At 41.8% G+C, this 12808-nt stretch overlaps 1 protein-coding gene across 7 annotated transcripts in view; it reads left to right on the top strand.

Annotated features, from left to right (window-relative positions):
- The window catches only part of akap13a (A-kinase anchoring protein 13a), an 89881-nt gene extending 77433 nt beyond the window's left edge, over positions 1-12448 (top strand). For all 7 annotated transcript variants that reach the window (XM_088296010.1, XM_088296012.1, XM_088296011.1 and 4 more), the window contains 13 exons: positions 286-534; positions 610-686; positions 1923-2104; positions 3100-3176; positions 3270-3470; positions 5185-5337; positions 6032-6105; positions 6528-6572; positions 6780-6830; positions 7015-7287; positions 8163-8342; positions 9539-9842; positions 10726-12448. In XM_088296010.1, the coding sequence (XP_088152136.1) occupies positions 286-534; positions 610-686; positions 1923-2104; positions 3100-3176; positions 3270-3470; positions 5185-5337; positions 6032-6105; positions 6528-6572; positions 6780-6830; positions 7015-7287; positions 8163-8342; positions 9539-9842; positions 10726-10778 (1919 nt within the window). In that variant the 3' untranslated portion in view covers positions 10779-12448. The remainder of the gene's footprint in view (positions 1-285; positions 535-609; positions 687-1922; positions 2105-3099; positions 3177-3269; positions 3471-5184; positions 5338-6031; positions 6106-6527; positions 6573-6779; positions 6831-7014; positions 7288-8162; positions 8343-9538; positions 9843-10725) is intronic.
- The last annotated feature ends 360 nt before the right edge of the window (positions 12449-12808 follow it).

Genomic DNA, 12808 nt, shown 5'->3' with positions numbered 1-12808 from the left:
ATTTTGAAAGTATTTCAATGAATGTCGACAGGTCGTGGGGGAAACGATGTATTTCACCAGGGAATAAGGCTATAACCAAAAATGTGGGAACAAAAGTGAAGCTCACAGTTTTTCCAGTTTTTTTTGTATACACTATACCAATTTTCTTTTTTTTTCCCTCTTTTGCACTGATACTGGTCCCATCCCGCGGTCGTATCAAATACAGCGAGCACACAAAAAAGCCCAAAGAGAAAGCAAAACAGTTTTTGGATTCTCACCGACTGTACTCCTTTCTTCCGGGCGCAGAGAGTGACGGCGACTACGACGAGCTGTCTGAGGTACTGCGCCTGGTAAAGGAGGCGATCGCCGGCGTGGACAGCCGAGTGAACGAGCACGACAAGCGGCGCCGCCTCAAGGATTTTCACAGCCGCACCGACAGCAAATCCATCATGATGATGAAGAGTGGCCAGATCTTTGCCCGAGAAGACCTGCTACGGCGACGCCTGGTCCACGACGGCGCGCTACAGCTCAAGAGCAGCCAGGGACGCCTTAAAGGTGATGACACTTATTTCCCTAATGATCCGAAAAAATTGAGAAAACGCCTAACACCAAATTCTCCCGTCTTCTCAGACGTCCATGCGCTGCTCCTGTCGGATGTCTTGGTCTTCCTCCAGGAGAAGGACCAGAAATATGTCTTTGCCATGCTGGTAGGCCTGCTCACCGGAAAAGCACACCTAGTGGAGCCATCTTAGCTCACAAGCAGGCAAAAAAAACATGCAGAAAACAGGAAATATGAATTTAAAATTATAAGAATAATTATATTCATTAGCTATCAAAATTCCAAAACAATATGACCCAAAGTGTCTATCAAAAAATTAGAGAATTATAAAAATTAAAGCATTAAAAACATTTTGCAAGACATCAAATATATTTTATATATTGATTTAAAAAAATTAAAGTATTTTATATTCATGAAAATAATTACAAAAAGAATACAATGAATCACATAGTTATAAGGTTCTTTTTCCACCTTACGACACAACACACACACACACACACACGTACGTGCACACAGAGTGAGCAAAAGTAAGGGGGGGGTACGTGGTGGCCTGCGGCAAAGAAACCACACTCATCATAGCGAAATTGCCCAGCCATTTCAGAGCGCAGGCCTTTAAAAAGACAAATAACATGTTTGTAGATTGGAGGGCAGCCTTGGGCAAAAACACTACAGTGGAGCGCTGCGCCAAAATCCAAACCATCCGAAAGCATGACGTGCTGGGCAAATCAGCTCCACTCATGTCCTGTAGGCGGCAGTAATGAACATTAAGTCAGTTCTACAGTTTTTTTTTTCCCTCCGCTGGAGCTCCAGCTGCTGGATCTGGTGGGTCGCTGACCCTCTTGGCCCCAATCCAAGTGGACTGTAACAATGTGCAAGGAATGTGTACTTGATTTACCCTCTACGTAGTTTTGTATTTTTTAATGGATTCTTCCAAACCAACCAACTTGCTTACCTGTGACACATTTACTGTAGGATAAACAGCATTTGTCTTTGACCCACCCAATTTAATTTCGGTCTAATCCTAATTCTAGTTGTCTAATTAATTGGGAGCATTTTACAATGTTTTATTTACCCCCATAAAATGTTTGTTGTTGATTAGATTTTACTGGAGTTTTTTCCTTCTATTAACTATTTTCAATTGTTCTCCATCTTTTTCTTATCCCCTCATTCCATCCAATGATCCTCTAATCTTCTGCTTGTATTCCCCTGCTCACATTTGATGCTTCCCATCATTTTTCCTCTCCCCTGCTCTCCGCCTCACCAACCCATTTCCTGCCTACTGCCTCATCATCATCATCACCATCACCATCCCTTTCTCCTGTCATATGTCTTCCTCCTCCTCCTCGGCCCTCCCATCCACTGTCTAAACTATCCCACCCTTTAGGACCAGCGCTCTACTGTCATCTCGCTGCAGAAGCTGATTGTGCGTGATGTGGCCAACGAGGAGCGCGGCCTTTTCCTCATCACGGCAGGCATCGAGAAGCCGGAGATGATGGAGGTGCTGGCCAGCTCCAAGGAGGAACGTAACGCCTGGATGCAGCTGATACAGGACGCCATGCAGTCCATGTAAGTACCCCCACCTACCAATTACAGCCCACCATGGACGGACATGGCTTTGGATCAGGTAGACCTTTGCTGCAGCCCATAGCCCTGAAACTACAAAAACAGGGATTAAAACTAAGGTCATTGGGTATGCTGTAGGAAGGTTCTTATTTAATTACGTCAAACCCTGTACAGTAATGCCATAAATATTCACAAGTCACAAATGAACAAATTTGCAAATTTTTTTTTTTTTTTTCTGCCATTGACGGATATAGACGCTAAAAATTACTTTCATTTTACCTGGGCTTTTAGTGAATGAGTTAAACAGTGTCAATATGAAAAAAATTCTGTTTCCTGTTCTGTTAGGTACTTAGTCATTCTTGAGCATTATTGCTGTAATTGCTAGAACATTAATCCACGTTTGATATAGTTAACCTTTTCAACCACTTTTATACTCCCATCTTAGTGATGAAGTGTCATTCATGTCACATCCCACTTCATCATATTTTAATATGATTAAATATTGAATCTATAATTTATCATCAATTGTGATTATAGAGTAATATTATGTTGTGCAATTGAATAGTATGCACAATTCTTTTTATCCTATTGCATTTTGTCAAGTGTCTTGTTTTCTCTTTTGAATTCAGAATATTTCTTGGAAAAATAATCTATATCCGAATACTCAATTATTAAATAGAATTTTCAGTAGGATACGCGAAGGCTAAAATATTTCTTGGCTGCAGCCCTACGTTCACCTTCCCACGTTATTCTCATATTTTATTGTTCAATAAAATCCTTGCTTCAGGTCACTCGATTAACTGGAGAAAAATGAAGTCAAATGAAGTCATTGATTAGCAAAACTGCTCCTCAAAGAATTTTTTTTTGATAACTGAATAAAATTAAATTAATTTTATAATGTGCCAGGGGTATGAATAATTTGGGGCTTGGTTACTATACACATATAAAGTGCTCTATGAGTTGAACAAAAGTGAACGTGTTGCTGTTATGCGGCACAGGGAGAGGGACGAGGACGAGGGCATTCCCAGCGAGACCGAAGACGACAAGCGACAACAGGAGATCAAAGAAATGAGAGGTGAGCAAATGACTCCAGAATGTCCTCTACATGCTTATTCCGTATCGACAGTATTAAACTGTCCTCCCTTTCTTTCCTTAATCCCTCCTTTAGACCTGCTGAAGCAGAAGATGAAGCAGTTGGATTCTGAGATCATGTCCCTGCTGAAGGAGAAGGTGCGGCTCTTCCAGTGCATGTGTGAGGGCTCCAGTCCAGTTGAAGAGGGCTGCTGGCAGACCGAACCCTTCTTCAGGTCGCCTGGTGGGCCGGAGGCCCCCAGGGGGGCGTGCATCATGAAGGACGCCCTGCAGGAAGGTAAGCAGAAGAGGCGTAAAGGGTTCTGATGAGTCTTGTGGTTCATAGGGATGCTGGAGATGTTATTGCTTCCAGGCCCTGCTGCGTCTCTTCTAAATGCAAATTATTCTCACACTCCATTGTCCTTAAGGGACACAGCTGCAGTCAAGACGGTTTTGTTGTTGTGACAACACAATTCTGCAACTTGGGTGCTAAAGTGACTTTTAATGTCTTCTACGCTGCACATGTCACACTAGCACATGTGATAAGGATTCATATGTAGCATACGCATAACTTTGAACTTTAGAAATAAATGGAACGACTAGAAATAAAGCTAATTCAAGCACAAAAGTGCATCGCATGCTCGATCACACGTGTGCGTCATGAGGACTCATATAATGGCTCCACTTGAGAGTCAGTCGTTCATGACAACCACCAGCTTGCACATAAGAATAAACATCTTCACTAGGACTTGTTGGAGAGCAGTTATTTATGATCAATGCAATTTTGCACATTACAAAAAAAAAACACGATGAAATGCCAATTCCATGATATGTTTGGTCACCCAAAGTGCGTACATTTGGGCTCGGTGGCGTGCTACAGTGGATAAATCGTGAGCAGGTTTTTATGACAAGCACCACCTTGCACGATAGACGTAAACTGAAGGACTAGAGATCAAAATGTAACACACAGCCATGCAGGCCACATGCTTTCTGCACCCCCACTTCTGTTTGTTACGCATTTCCTTCCTTATCGTGTTTGAGAACTAAAAACAGGAGAGACTCGTCGTCCTACGTGGTTGTCTATTTTTGTTAGCATGTAGCCATAGCAATTAGCGGTAATGAGCATTGCGAGTCGACTTAAAACCCCATCAATTCAAGGCGTGTTGAAGATGTCTCTTTTTATCCTGTGGTTCTTTTCTTCATTTACAAGAATTTAACATGCTGAAAAACCTTTTTTATGCTCATAATGCGATGTTGTCTGTAGAAATTTGCGAAGGACATTAAATCTATTTCGCAACATGGAAGTATCAAAACACGGAAAGAATGAAGTGCTGTGAATACTTTCTGCACACACTGTCTCGTAAAAATATTAATACTTGTGTTTTAAGCCGTCGGAATGGATACATATTTCTGCTCGTACGTCCCCAGGCGAACACGGCTGCAGTAGTAATTTGATTACTTACACTGACGTGCGCACATGCAGAGGTGATGTCACACCAAACAAAGACGCATTGAGCTCAGGCTGTCATTTCTTTTTTCTTTTTTTTTTCCCCCAAAAAAAGTTCTGCAGAAAAAGTAAAATTTTTCCTTATTATCATTATGTGTGTTGTGTGTATAATTTTGAGGATAATCCGCTTTGGACTGAGGCAGAAGCATAACAAAATGTGAGAAAACCGAGGCACTCTGAATACTTCCCAGATACAGCGTTCATTTATTTATATTTTGAGTACATAATATCAGAAAAAAAATCTTTTCTTCTTTTAAAACCGTCAGAACAGACTTGATCTTTCCACTTGTACACCCCATGGAGAACATGTCAGCTGTGGTAATGTGATTACTTGTGCTGAAGTACACACACACACACACACAGATGTGAAGTCTCGTCAACATATTTGAATGTGAAGTATGTGGAACAGGTTGTTGCCTGGCAACCGCTGTTGTAACTCTGTTAGCCGGATGATTCGGTTACTGACTGCGCATTGATTTTGTCTGTGTGCTCGTGCGTGTGACAGTGGAGACGCTGCAGACACTGGTGAACAGCAGCCTGGGCGGTGCGATGGCCGGCGTCCAAGACGGCGTCGGCGGAGGAGGAGCGCCCGGCTCGGGGTGCCTTCCCCGACGGGCCGAAACCTTTGGCGGCTTTGACAGTCACCAGATGCACCTCAGTAAGAGTGTGTGTGGACACTTTGTTAGGTGTAGTCATCGTCATCCTCCAAGTTAATGGGCCTGAACACAGCAAAATTCTGATTCAGAAATTCTTCCCAAAATAAATTGAAGTCATTCTTGCCTCAACTTTTTTTATGGTTTAATGTCAAGTTTTAGCTTTGCATAAGATGCAGGCAAGTTGTCACTCAGCCATGAGTCGACGTATACCAACCACAAAGTGGGCAGGAACTTGGATCATTTGTAGCGTGTCAACGTCACGCTGACACCTCAATTTGATGGGCTCATTTTGCTCCCGTTTGCATTTCAATCGGCATGGATGTCAAACACAAGTTCCCAGACGCATATTGTCCAATTTTATGCATAATAATATGGGAAAATTGAATGTTGATGGCCGGGGACCTTTATCAACGTTACTTATTGTGTTTGTCCTTGTTGCCTATAGAAAGTGATGGGAATGGAAATAGTCCGACGTCACATCATGAAAAAAAATGTTTATACTATTTATAACAGCCACCGTGCAGAATTGAAATCAACAAATGATTATTTTATTTATTTATTAGTTTAGTTCTGATAGCAGCAACTTAAAAGGTTTTACATTATTATGAGCTAAAATATGTTAACTATGTTAGCTCATGTCATGCATGTAGCTTAGTGAGATGGATGCTGATTGTTCTGTCTGTCTGGTATTTGTAGACGGAGACAAAGACGAGAGCGAGGACTCCACCAGAGACCTGCGGCGGACTGAGTCCGACAGTGTCCTGAAGAAGGTACAAAAAGCTCACCATCGAACCGTAGCGTCAAGATGGCACTCATCAATCGCGTATTTGGCAAGAGGAGACATTGCGGACCCCTTGGCATGCCAAATGTGATGTTGAAATACCTGCCTCTATGGATTATTTCTATTTGTTCTTTTCATTTCTCTTGTGCAAAGCGATGGTGATCATTAGTTGATTTCTACTGCGCACAGTGTCGGTTGTCATGAATAACGGACAAAGGATGGTCGCACGTCACATAATGATATTAATACTCATATAACTTAGTGGTTTTCTTGTAAAGTTTTTGGTCCCCTTGTTGCGTAAGTGTTACATAATCATCTCCTTTTTACAACAGCACGGCCTCACGCACACCCTCACGTGCATGCACACTGACACAGATTTTTGTCCTTGTGTTTGCGCGTGTGTGTCGGCAGGGAGGAAACGCCAACCTGCTGCAGCTGCTCAAGAGGAACAGCGAGGTAAAGAAGCCACTTCCCGTCGCTAAGCTGATTAGCTAGGCCACTGTTGACATGGAAACCGGCCGAGTTGGTATTAGGCTTGCCTCTGTGTAGCCTGATCTCGCAGGATGGATGGCATATCATCTATAAATCAATACGCCTTAATCGTGTATCGTAAATATCTATTGTGTGCGACAGAGGTGCTTATTTCGTTGTGTTTACCAACAGCAGGTGCTCCATAGCGTCTCCAATCTGTACTTCCTGCTCAGCACGCTGCAGGTATGACATCCTCAGTCCTAAACAACTTGATTTGTAATTGAATTATTATTTTTTTTCCACTGTTCAAGGCTGTAGCGCCACCTGTTGCTATTGCATGTGACTGACAGCTTGAGAATGCATGGTCACGTCAGATGACAGCAAATGATGTCTTTAGGTTTGATGCATTTGTTTTTTTGTTGTTCAGGCAGTGGTGGTGCAGCAGGACAGCTTCATTGAGGACCAAAGGCAGGCCCTGAGCGAGCGCTCGCCGTCGGCATGCTCATCGGCGCGGCCGTCCTCGCGGCCCAGCTCACTGATCGAACAGGAGAAGCAGCGGAGCCTGGAGAAGCAGCGTCAGGAGTTGGCGTCACTGCAGAGGCAGCAGTCGGCGCACGCCGAGGAGCGGCGCCGACGTGAGAAGGAGTGGGAGCTCAGGGAGCGTCTTCTCTGCGACAAAGAGACGCTGCTGAAAGTGCAGGTACTGTGGGGCCATTTGTTGCACTGTAAAAACTGGGCTTGGAAACAAAGCGGTGAAATGAGAAATATATCAAAATTTAATTGAGCAAAATGACAACAGAACAAGATTTGTGTTGGATTTATTGAAATTAAGCCTTATTAAAGGGGAAGTCAACCCCAAAAATTTCTGAACAAGAATGTGTTCAATTTTGCCCCACTAGTTGACACATTGCATTCTGATTAATATTGGGTTTGAGTTATAATATAATATAGGAATTTAATGTGAGGTAAGCAGTAGAATCCATCCGTTTTTGTACATCTCATGGAGCGGCCATTTGGCGTCACAGGTGCTCAGCACTCAGCTAACGACCAATCATGGGTCAGCTTCAGAAAACATGTGAGCCGTAATTGGTCATCAGCTGAGCAACGGTGATGTCATTTTCAGTCGACAAAAAATGACAAAATGGCTGTGAGAGAGTTAAAAACAGGATTTTGCTGCTTAACTCATCAAACACAATATTAAACAAAATGCCATGTTTAAACTGGTGAAGGCAAATATTACGCAAAATGATTTTGGGGGTTTGACTTCCCCTTTAAAACAAGTAAACGTTTCTTGATTTAAGATGACCTGACTCAAAACTAGGAGCAAAATGTGGATAAATTATAGTGCCTTAAAATTCTCAAGGAAAAGTTTTGTTGTCGCACAAAAATGGCCTGGTTGAAGAAAAAAAATCTTAGATTATATATGTTGCAGTAATGTGCTCTTATCATATTATTACAATCCATTTGCTATATTTAGTGAAGCGCCTTTTTCTAAAGGCTTGAATCGACCTATCCGCATAGTTCATTACTTTGAGCGTCGTACAGTACCAATAAATTAAGCGGTCGTCACTGCAGGAGGAGGATCTGTCCAAGCAGCAGCGGACACTGGAGGACGAGAGGCGGGAGCTGGCAAGTCGTAAGGAGGACTACCAGAGGGACCTGGAGAGACTGAGAGACGCTCAGAGAAAGCTGGACAAGGACAGGGAGGCCCTACAGAGGCAGTTCGACAAGATGGACGAGTTGCGACGTGCTGAGGTGAACAACAAAGTCACTTTGAGCAGGCCAATTTAGACCTCTGCCACATGTTAAACGTGACAGTTATTTATGCTGAGTGCAACCTTGTATGATAGAAATTAGGGCTGAATAATTAATTGTATTTGCAATATAAATTTAATTTGATAAAAGGCGATTTGCGATCAGAAAAGGCTGCGATTTGACTGGTCGTTGGCAGCAGAGGCGCAGCCGTCAATGCTGTGCTTGAAAGCCTGCCGCACAATGCCGCTATGGTTGCTTTTCTGTCTCACAAGACCTTGAGGTGAATAGCTAACTGTTTTTGCCTCACAGGATAAAAAAATAATTAAAATAATTCACCAGGTGAGCGAATCGAAACGCTGACTGGAGAATGGCAGCCCCCTGCAAGGATGTCAACGGTCACATATTCAGAAGATAAATTTGTCTGTGTGGAGAAAAGTTACATCATCAATTTCACGAAAGAAACTTGAAGACAGATGAAATGATGATAGTCCTCATTTAATTGATGAGGCGTCGCTGTCGTCTGCAGCCGCCGCTTGTAATGCCTCCTGATTGTGTCAGGTTTTGAAATCAGATGATGTTGCATAATACAAGCAGGTTGACTCACACTTTTCTTACACAAGCATGTGCTGTGACTATTTATTTATAGCTGGTGTAGATAAGTTCAAACTTGGCACTTTAGTTTGTATGATTGCAACACATCAATCTATTTAAGAAGTTGATGAATTAATTAGTGCTTCATTTGCCTTTATTTAGTATAATCATCAATACAAGGTCTGATATTGTTCGTTGTAATAAAAATGAATAAATTGCTTGCGTTTGTTGCGATATACATTAGAAAAAAAAGCCTTTTCCATATGAAATCGCAGTGCAATATTGAGGGGAAAAAATCGCAATGACTTAATTTTGCAGAATTTTTCAGGCCTAGTAGAAATAAACACAACCACTCGAAACAATACAGAGGCAAAAATATCCATTATGCGCTTGGCCACGTGCAGGAACATGTTGCTCCTCTTACCGCCATTACTGCACAATGGAAATCAGCACACAGCCTAGAAATAATCCAAAGAGATAAAAAAAAATCAAAGGCATCCAAGGTCATGCTCAGTTATTGTGGCTGCACCTCTCGCCAGTTATTGATGAAACCCGCCGTCCGCCGCCTTTCACAGTCACATCAAACTTCCCCAATTCACTTGCAGCGGACTCCCTCCACCGCCTCGGAAGAGTCCCAGTTGGCGGGCAGCTGCCAGTCTCTGGATCTGGACCCCGCGGACGTGTCCTCGTCGTCATCCTCGTCTTCATCGTCACAGCGCTCCAAGGCTAAGACGCGCGGCCTCAACCCGTTCACGTCGTCGTCCTCTTCATCTTCGTCTGCGGCTGGCGTCCTGAAATCGGGTGAGGCCAGCACGCATCTGTCCGCTCTGGGACTGCTGCAGCTCGCCAAGCATCGTGGCAAGGAAGGCAAAGACAAGCGCAAGAAGAAGGTGAAAGGACAGACCGCAGGTACGCATCGGCTTAATTTATTATTAGAATCATTATTATTTTCTTCAACAATGGGAGTGATGTTTTTCCAAAAAAATGTCAGTTGCTGCCTAAGATTAAAAATAGTAAGCTCCATGGTAAGATGCGAAAGCACCAACATGGCTGCAATTTGGAGCCGTTCACTTTCAGAAATATGGCCCTTGGTTATAAAATGGGGTGGCTGTGGCTTAGTTGGAAGAGTGGGTCGTCCAGTGGTCGAAGGGTTGGCGGTTTGAGCCCCAGCCACTTGTCCTTGGGCACAACACTGAACCCTAAATTGCCTCCAGGTTTTCAGTTGCTTAAATAAAGATGATGAACTAAAATAATAAATAATACACATTGAAAACATAATTTACAATTCCACAAAATTAGCATGTCCGCAGCTTTTAATAATAATAGGCCATGTGATTAGTTACATGAGGACATACTAAAGGTTTTTTTTTTTGTTTTTTTTTGTGGAGCAAAAATAATGTTATCAAAATAATTCTATAATAACAAATTTGAAAATATTTGAACATATAGGCACTTATTTAAAAAAACATTGTGAAGAATAATAGATAAATCTTTTTTAAAAATAGTAACTTTTCCAGCGCAAAAATATGTTAAAAAAATAATCATCCATCCATCCGTGTTCTATTTGTCTTAAGCTCATTAGAGTTGCTGGTGAGCAGGAGCCGATCCCAGCCGACTCGACTGGCAAGATAATGATTTATAATACATAAAACGAGTCATCGTAATAAAATATGTTCAACAAAAAAGATACAAGTGGGGAAAAAGTGCAATAAAGTATTAAATATCGTATTCATATATGTTGTATTTTATTTTAAAAGAAAACTGGCTTAACTGTATTTAATTCCAATTCTAGATTCCCAGCACCTCTCCGAGGCTCCTCTGGATGGAGAGATCTTCTTCTGCTGACTCTTCCTCCTCCTCCTCATCGCTCAACAACAAGACTTTTTAGCTAGCCTGCCGCACAGGACGTGCTGGTGCATTTCCACTTCCCTGCCGTGGTGGTGTGAACGAAGCTCCAAACTTGCAGCATGTAAGCAAATGACCACAAAATGGCGGTTCCGTCTCCCCCCCCCTCCTATCCCGTTAACACAGTTTTGGGCTTGTGTGTTGATTGGCGCGCGCGCGCGCGCACACACACACACCCACACACACGCACACATATATACACAGCCGTGGCAGAGCGTCTAAATGGCGCTCAGCAAACAGACGGGAATATCAACAAGCTCCATATGGCACGGCAGCCCGAGAAGAGAAGGCAATTTCATTTTAAAAAGGCCACGCGCATAAGGAAGCATGCCAGAATAAAATAAAAACATACCGTTAGACGAAGGCAAACAACTTTGCATTACTTTGAAAAGCCACTCGCAAGTTACCGTCAGTCTTTGAATCGTCAGAAAGTTTTCATCGTTGGCTGTTAGCTTTCATCACAAGCCGATGGATTTTCAACATTTTTTCTATTCGTCGAAAAGCAAGGATCGTTTTGCCATGCCAATAAGCACTTTGCTCGCTTTTTGTTAGCTTTTGTTTGGGCTACATCTTGATGCTGCCAAACCAAGATCATCTCAGTTGTTTTTGAAGCAACAACTGAGTGAAGAAACAGAACAAGCTCAAACAGCAAAATGTAATTTCCATTTTATTTTGTTTTCCGATTCAGCCACAAAATATTCACGTCCAATGTCATTGTTTGATGAAAAGCATCTACAGTACTGCTAAATTTTGGGATATAGTATAGTATTTTTCAAATACAAAAATATATTTTACCCTCATCAAAATCCATTTTCTTCTCTGACAAAGAGCATGTCTGGCCAATTTCTGTGATTCGTTTCTCTAGAAAATACAAAAAAACATTCCTTGTTTTTCAGATTCACCAAATTCAGAGTTAGTACTTCTTGTATTCATGTTGAATGTTCTCCGATGAGACGTGCCTAGCCAAATTTAGTTTCCCGATAAAAATCTAAGAATTGTTTTATTTGCATCCAACATCGTTGACCCTATGAAGAACACAAATCACAAAATTCTTTTCTTCATGTTGAATCATTGTCGGACAAAAAGTACCTACTGACAAGTTTTGTGATTTTCTTTTTGTACAAAAACATTTCCTTGTTTCCTCAATTGAAGTTTATAAATCAGTAAATATCTGTTTTGTTTTATTTGAAGCCTGTAACATTTGGCGACGAAAAGCACCACGCTGACGTGCTTTTGAGTTAAAATCTTTTTCATATTCATCATGCACATATTTAGTCTTTAGTTTTCTGGAAAAAAAACCCTAAAAACCCCACAAATATTCAGTGATCCATTAGATGACAATGCTGACCTGCCTATAATTTAAAGGCCGTTTTATTTGCATCAAATTCTGTTCTCGGACAAAATGCACTAACCGTCAAATTGAAATGTTTTTGTATAAAGGAAATGTCGTTTCCGATGCTTGGTACTTGCGCTATCGCTAATTAATTTAAACCCGTTTGTTAATGTTGACTGTGTGACAAAAAGCGCCAAATTTTGTGGCTATTTATACTCAATAAAAGATAAAGAAGACTGTTTTGCTCTTCCAAAGAATAAAAAAAACACATTTGGGACCACCCAAGCCTACTTTTTACTTCTGCCTAAAAATAGACCTTGATTTCCCTGAAAAAAAAAAAAATCACATCGGTTTTACATCGGACGATGCCACTAATAATAGTTCTAATTTTATTTGAGTTGATTTATTGGCTACCTGCAGGACAGGTAAACGCAGACAGGAAGTTGGAGTGCGTCATGGCTACTAATTTTTTTCCGTCATGAACGGAATGCTCCAGAAGCACCAAGGGGCAAGTTATGACATGTTGTTCTTGGCTGTGACCTAATGATTCCAACTTGATGCGCAAGTAACAATGAGTAGCTGGCAATAGCTTTATTTTGAAAGGACAACCAGCTCTTCTACTTCCTGTAAGGGACAA

Source organism: Idiotropiscis lumnitzeri, chromosome 5, assembly GCF_059441095.1.
Source record: "Idiotropiscis lumnitzeri isolate Australia: NSW breed Sydney's pygmy pipehorse chromosome 5, RoL_Ilum_1.0, whole genome shotgun sequence".
Classification (NCBI taxonomy): domain Eukaryota; kingdom Metazoa; phylum Chordata; class Actinopteri; order Syngnathiformes; family Syngnathidae; genus Idiotropiscis; species Idiotropiscis lumnitzeri.
The sequence above is the reverse complement of the archived record's forward strand: the minus strand, read 5'-3'. Positions and strand labels throughout refer to the sequence as shown.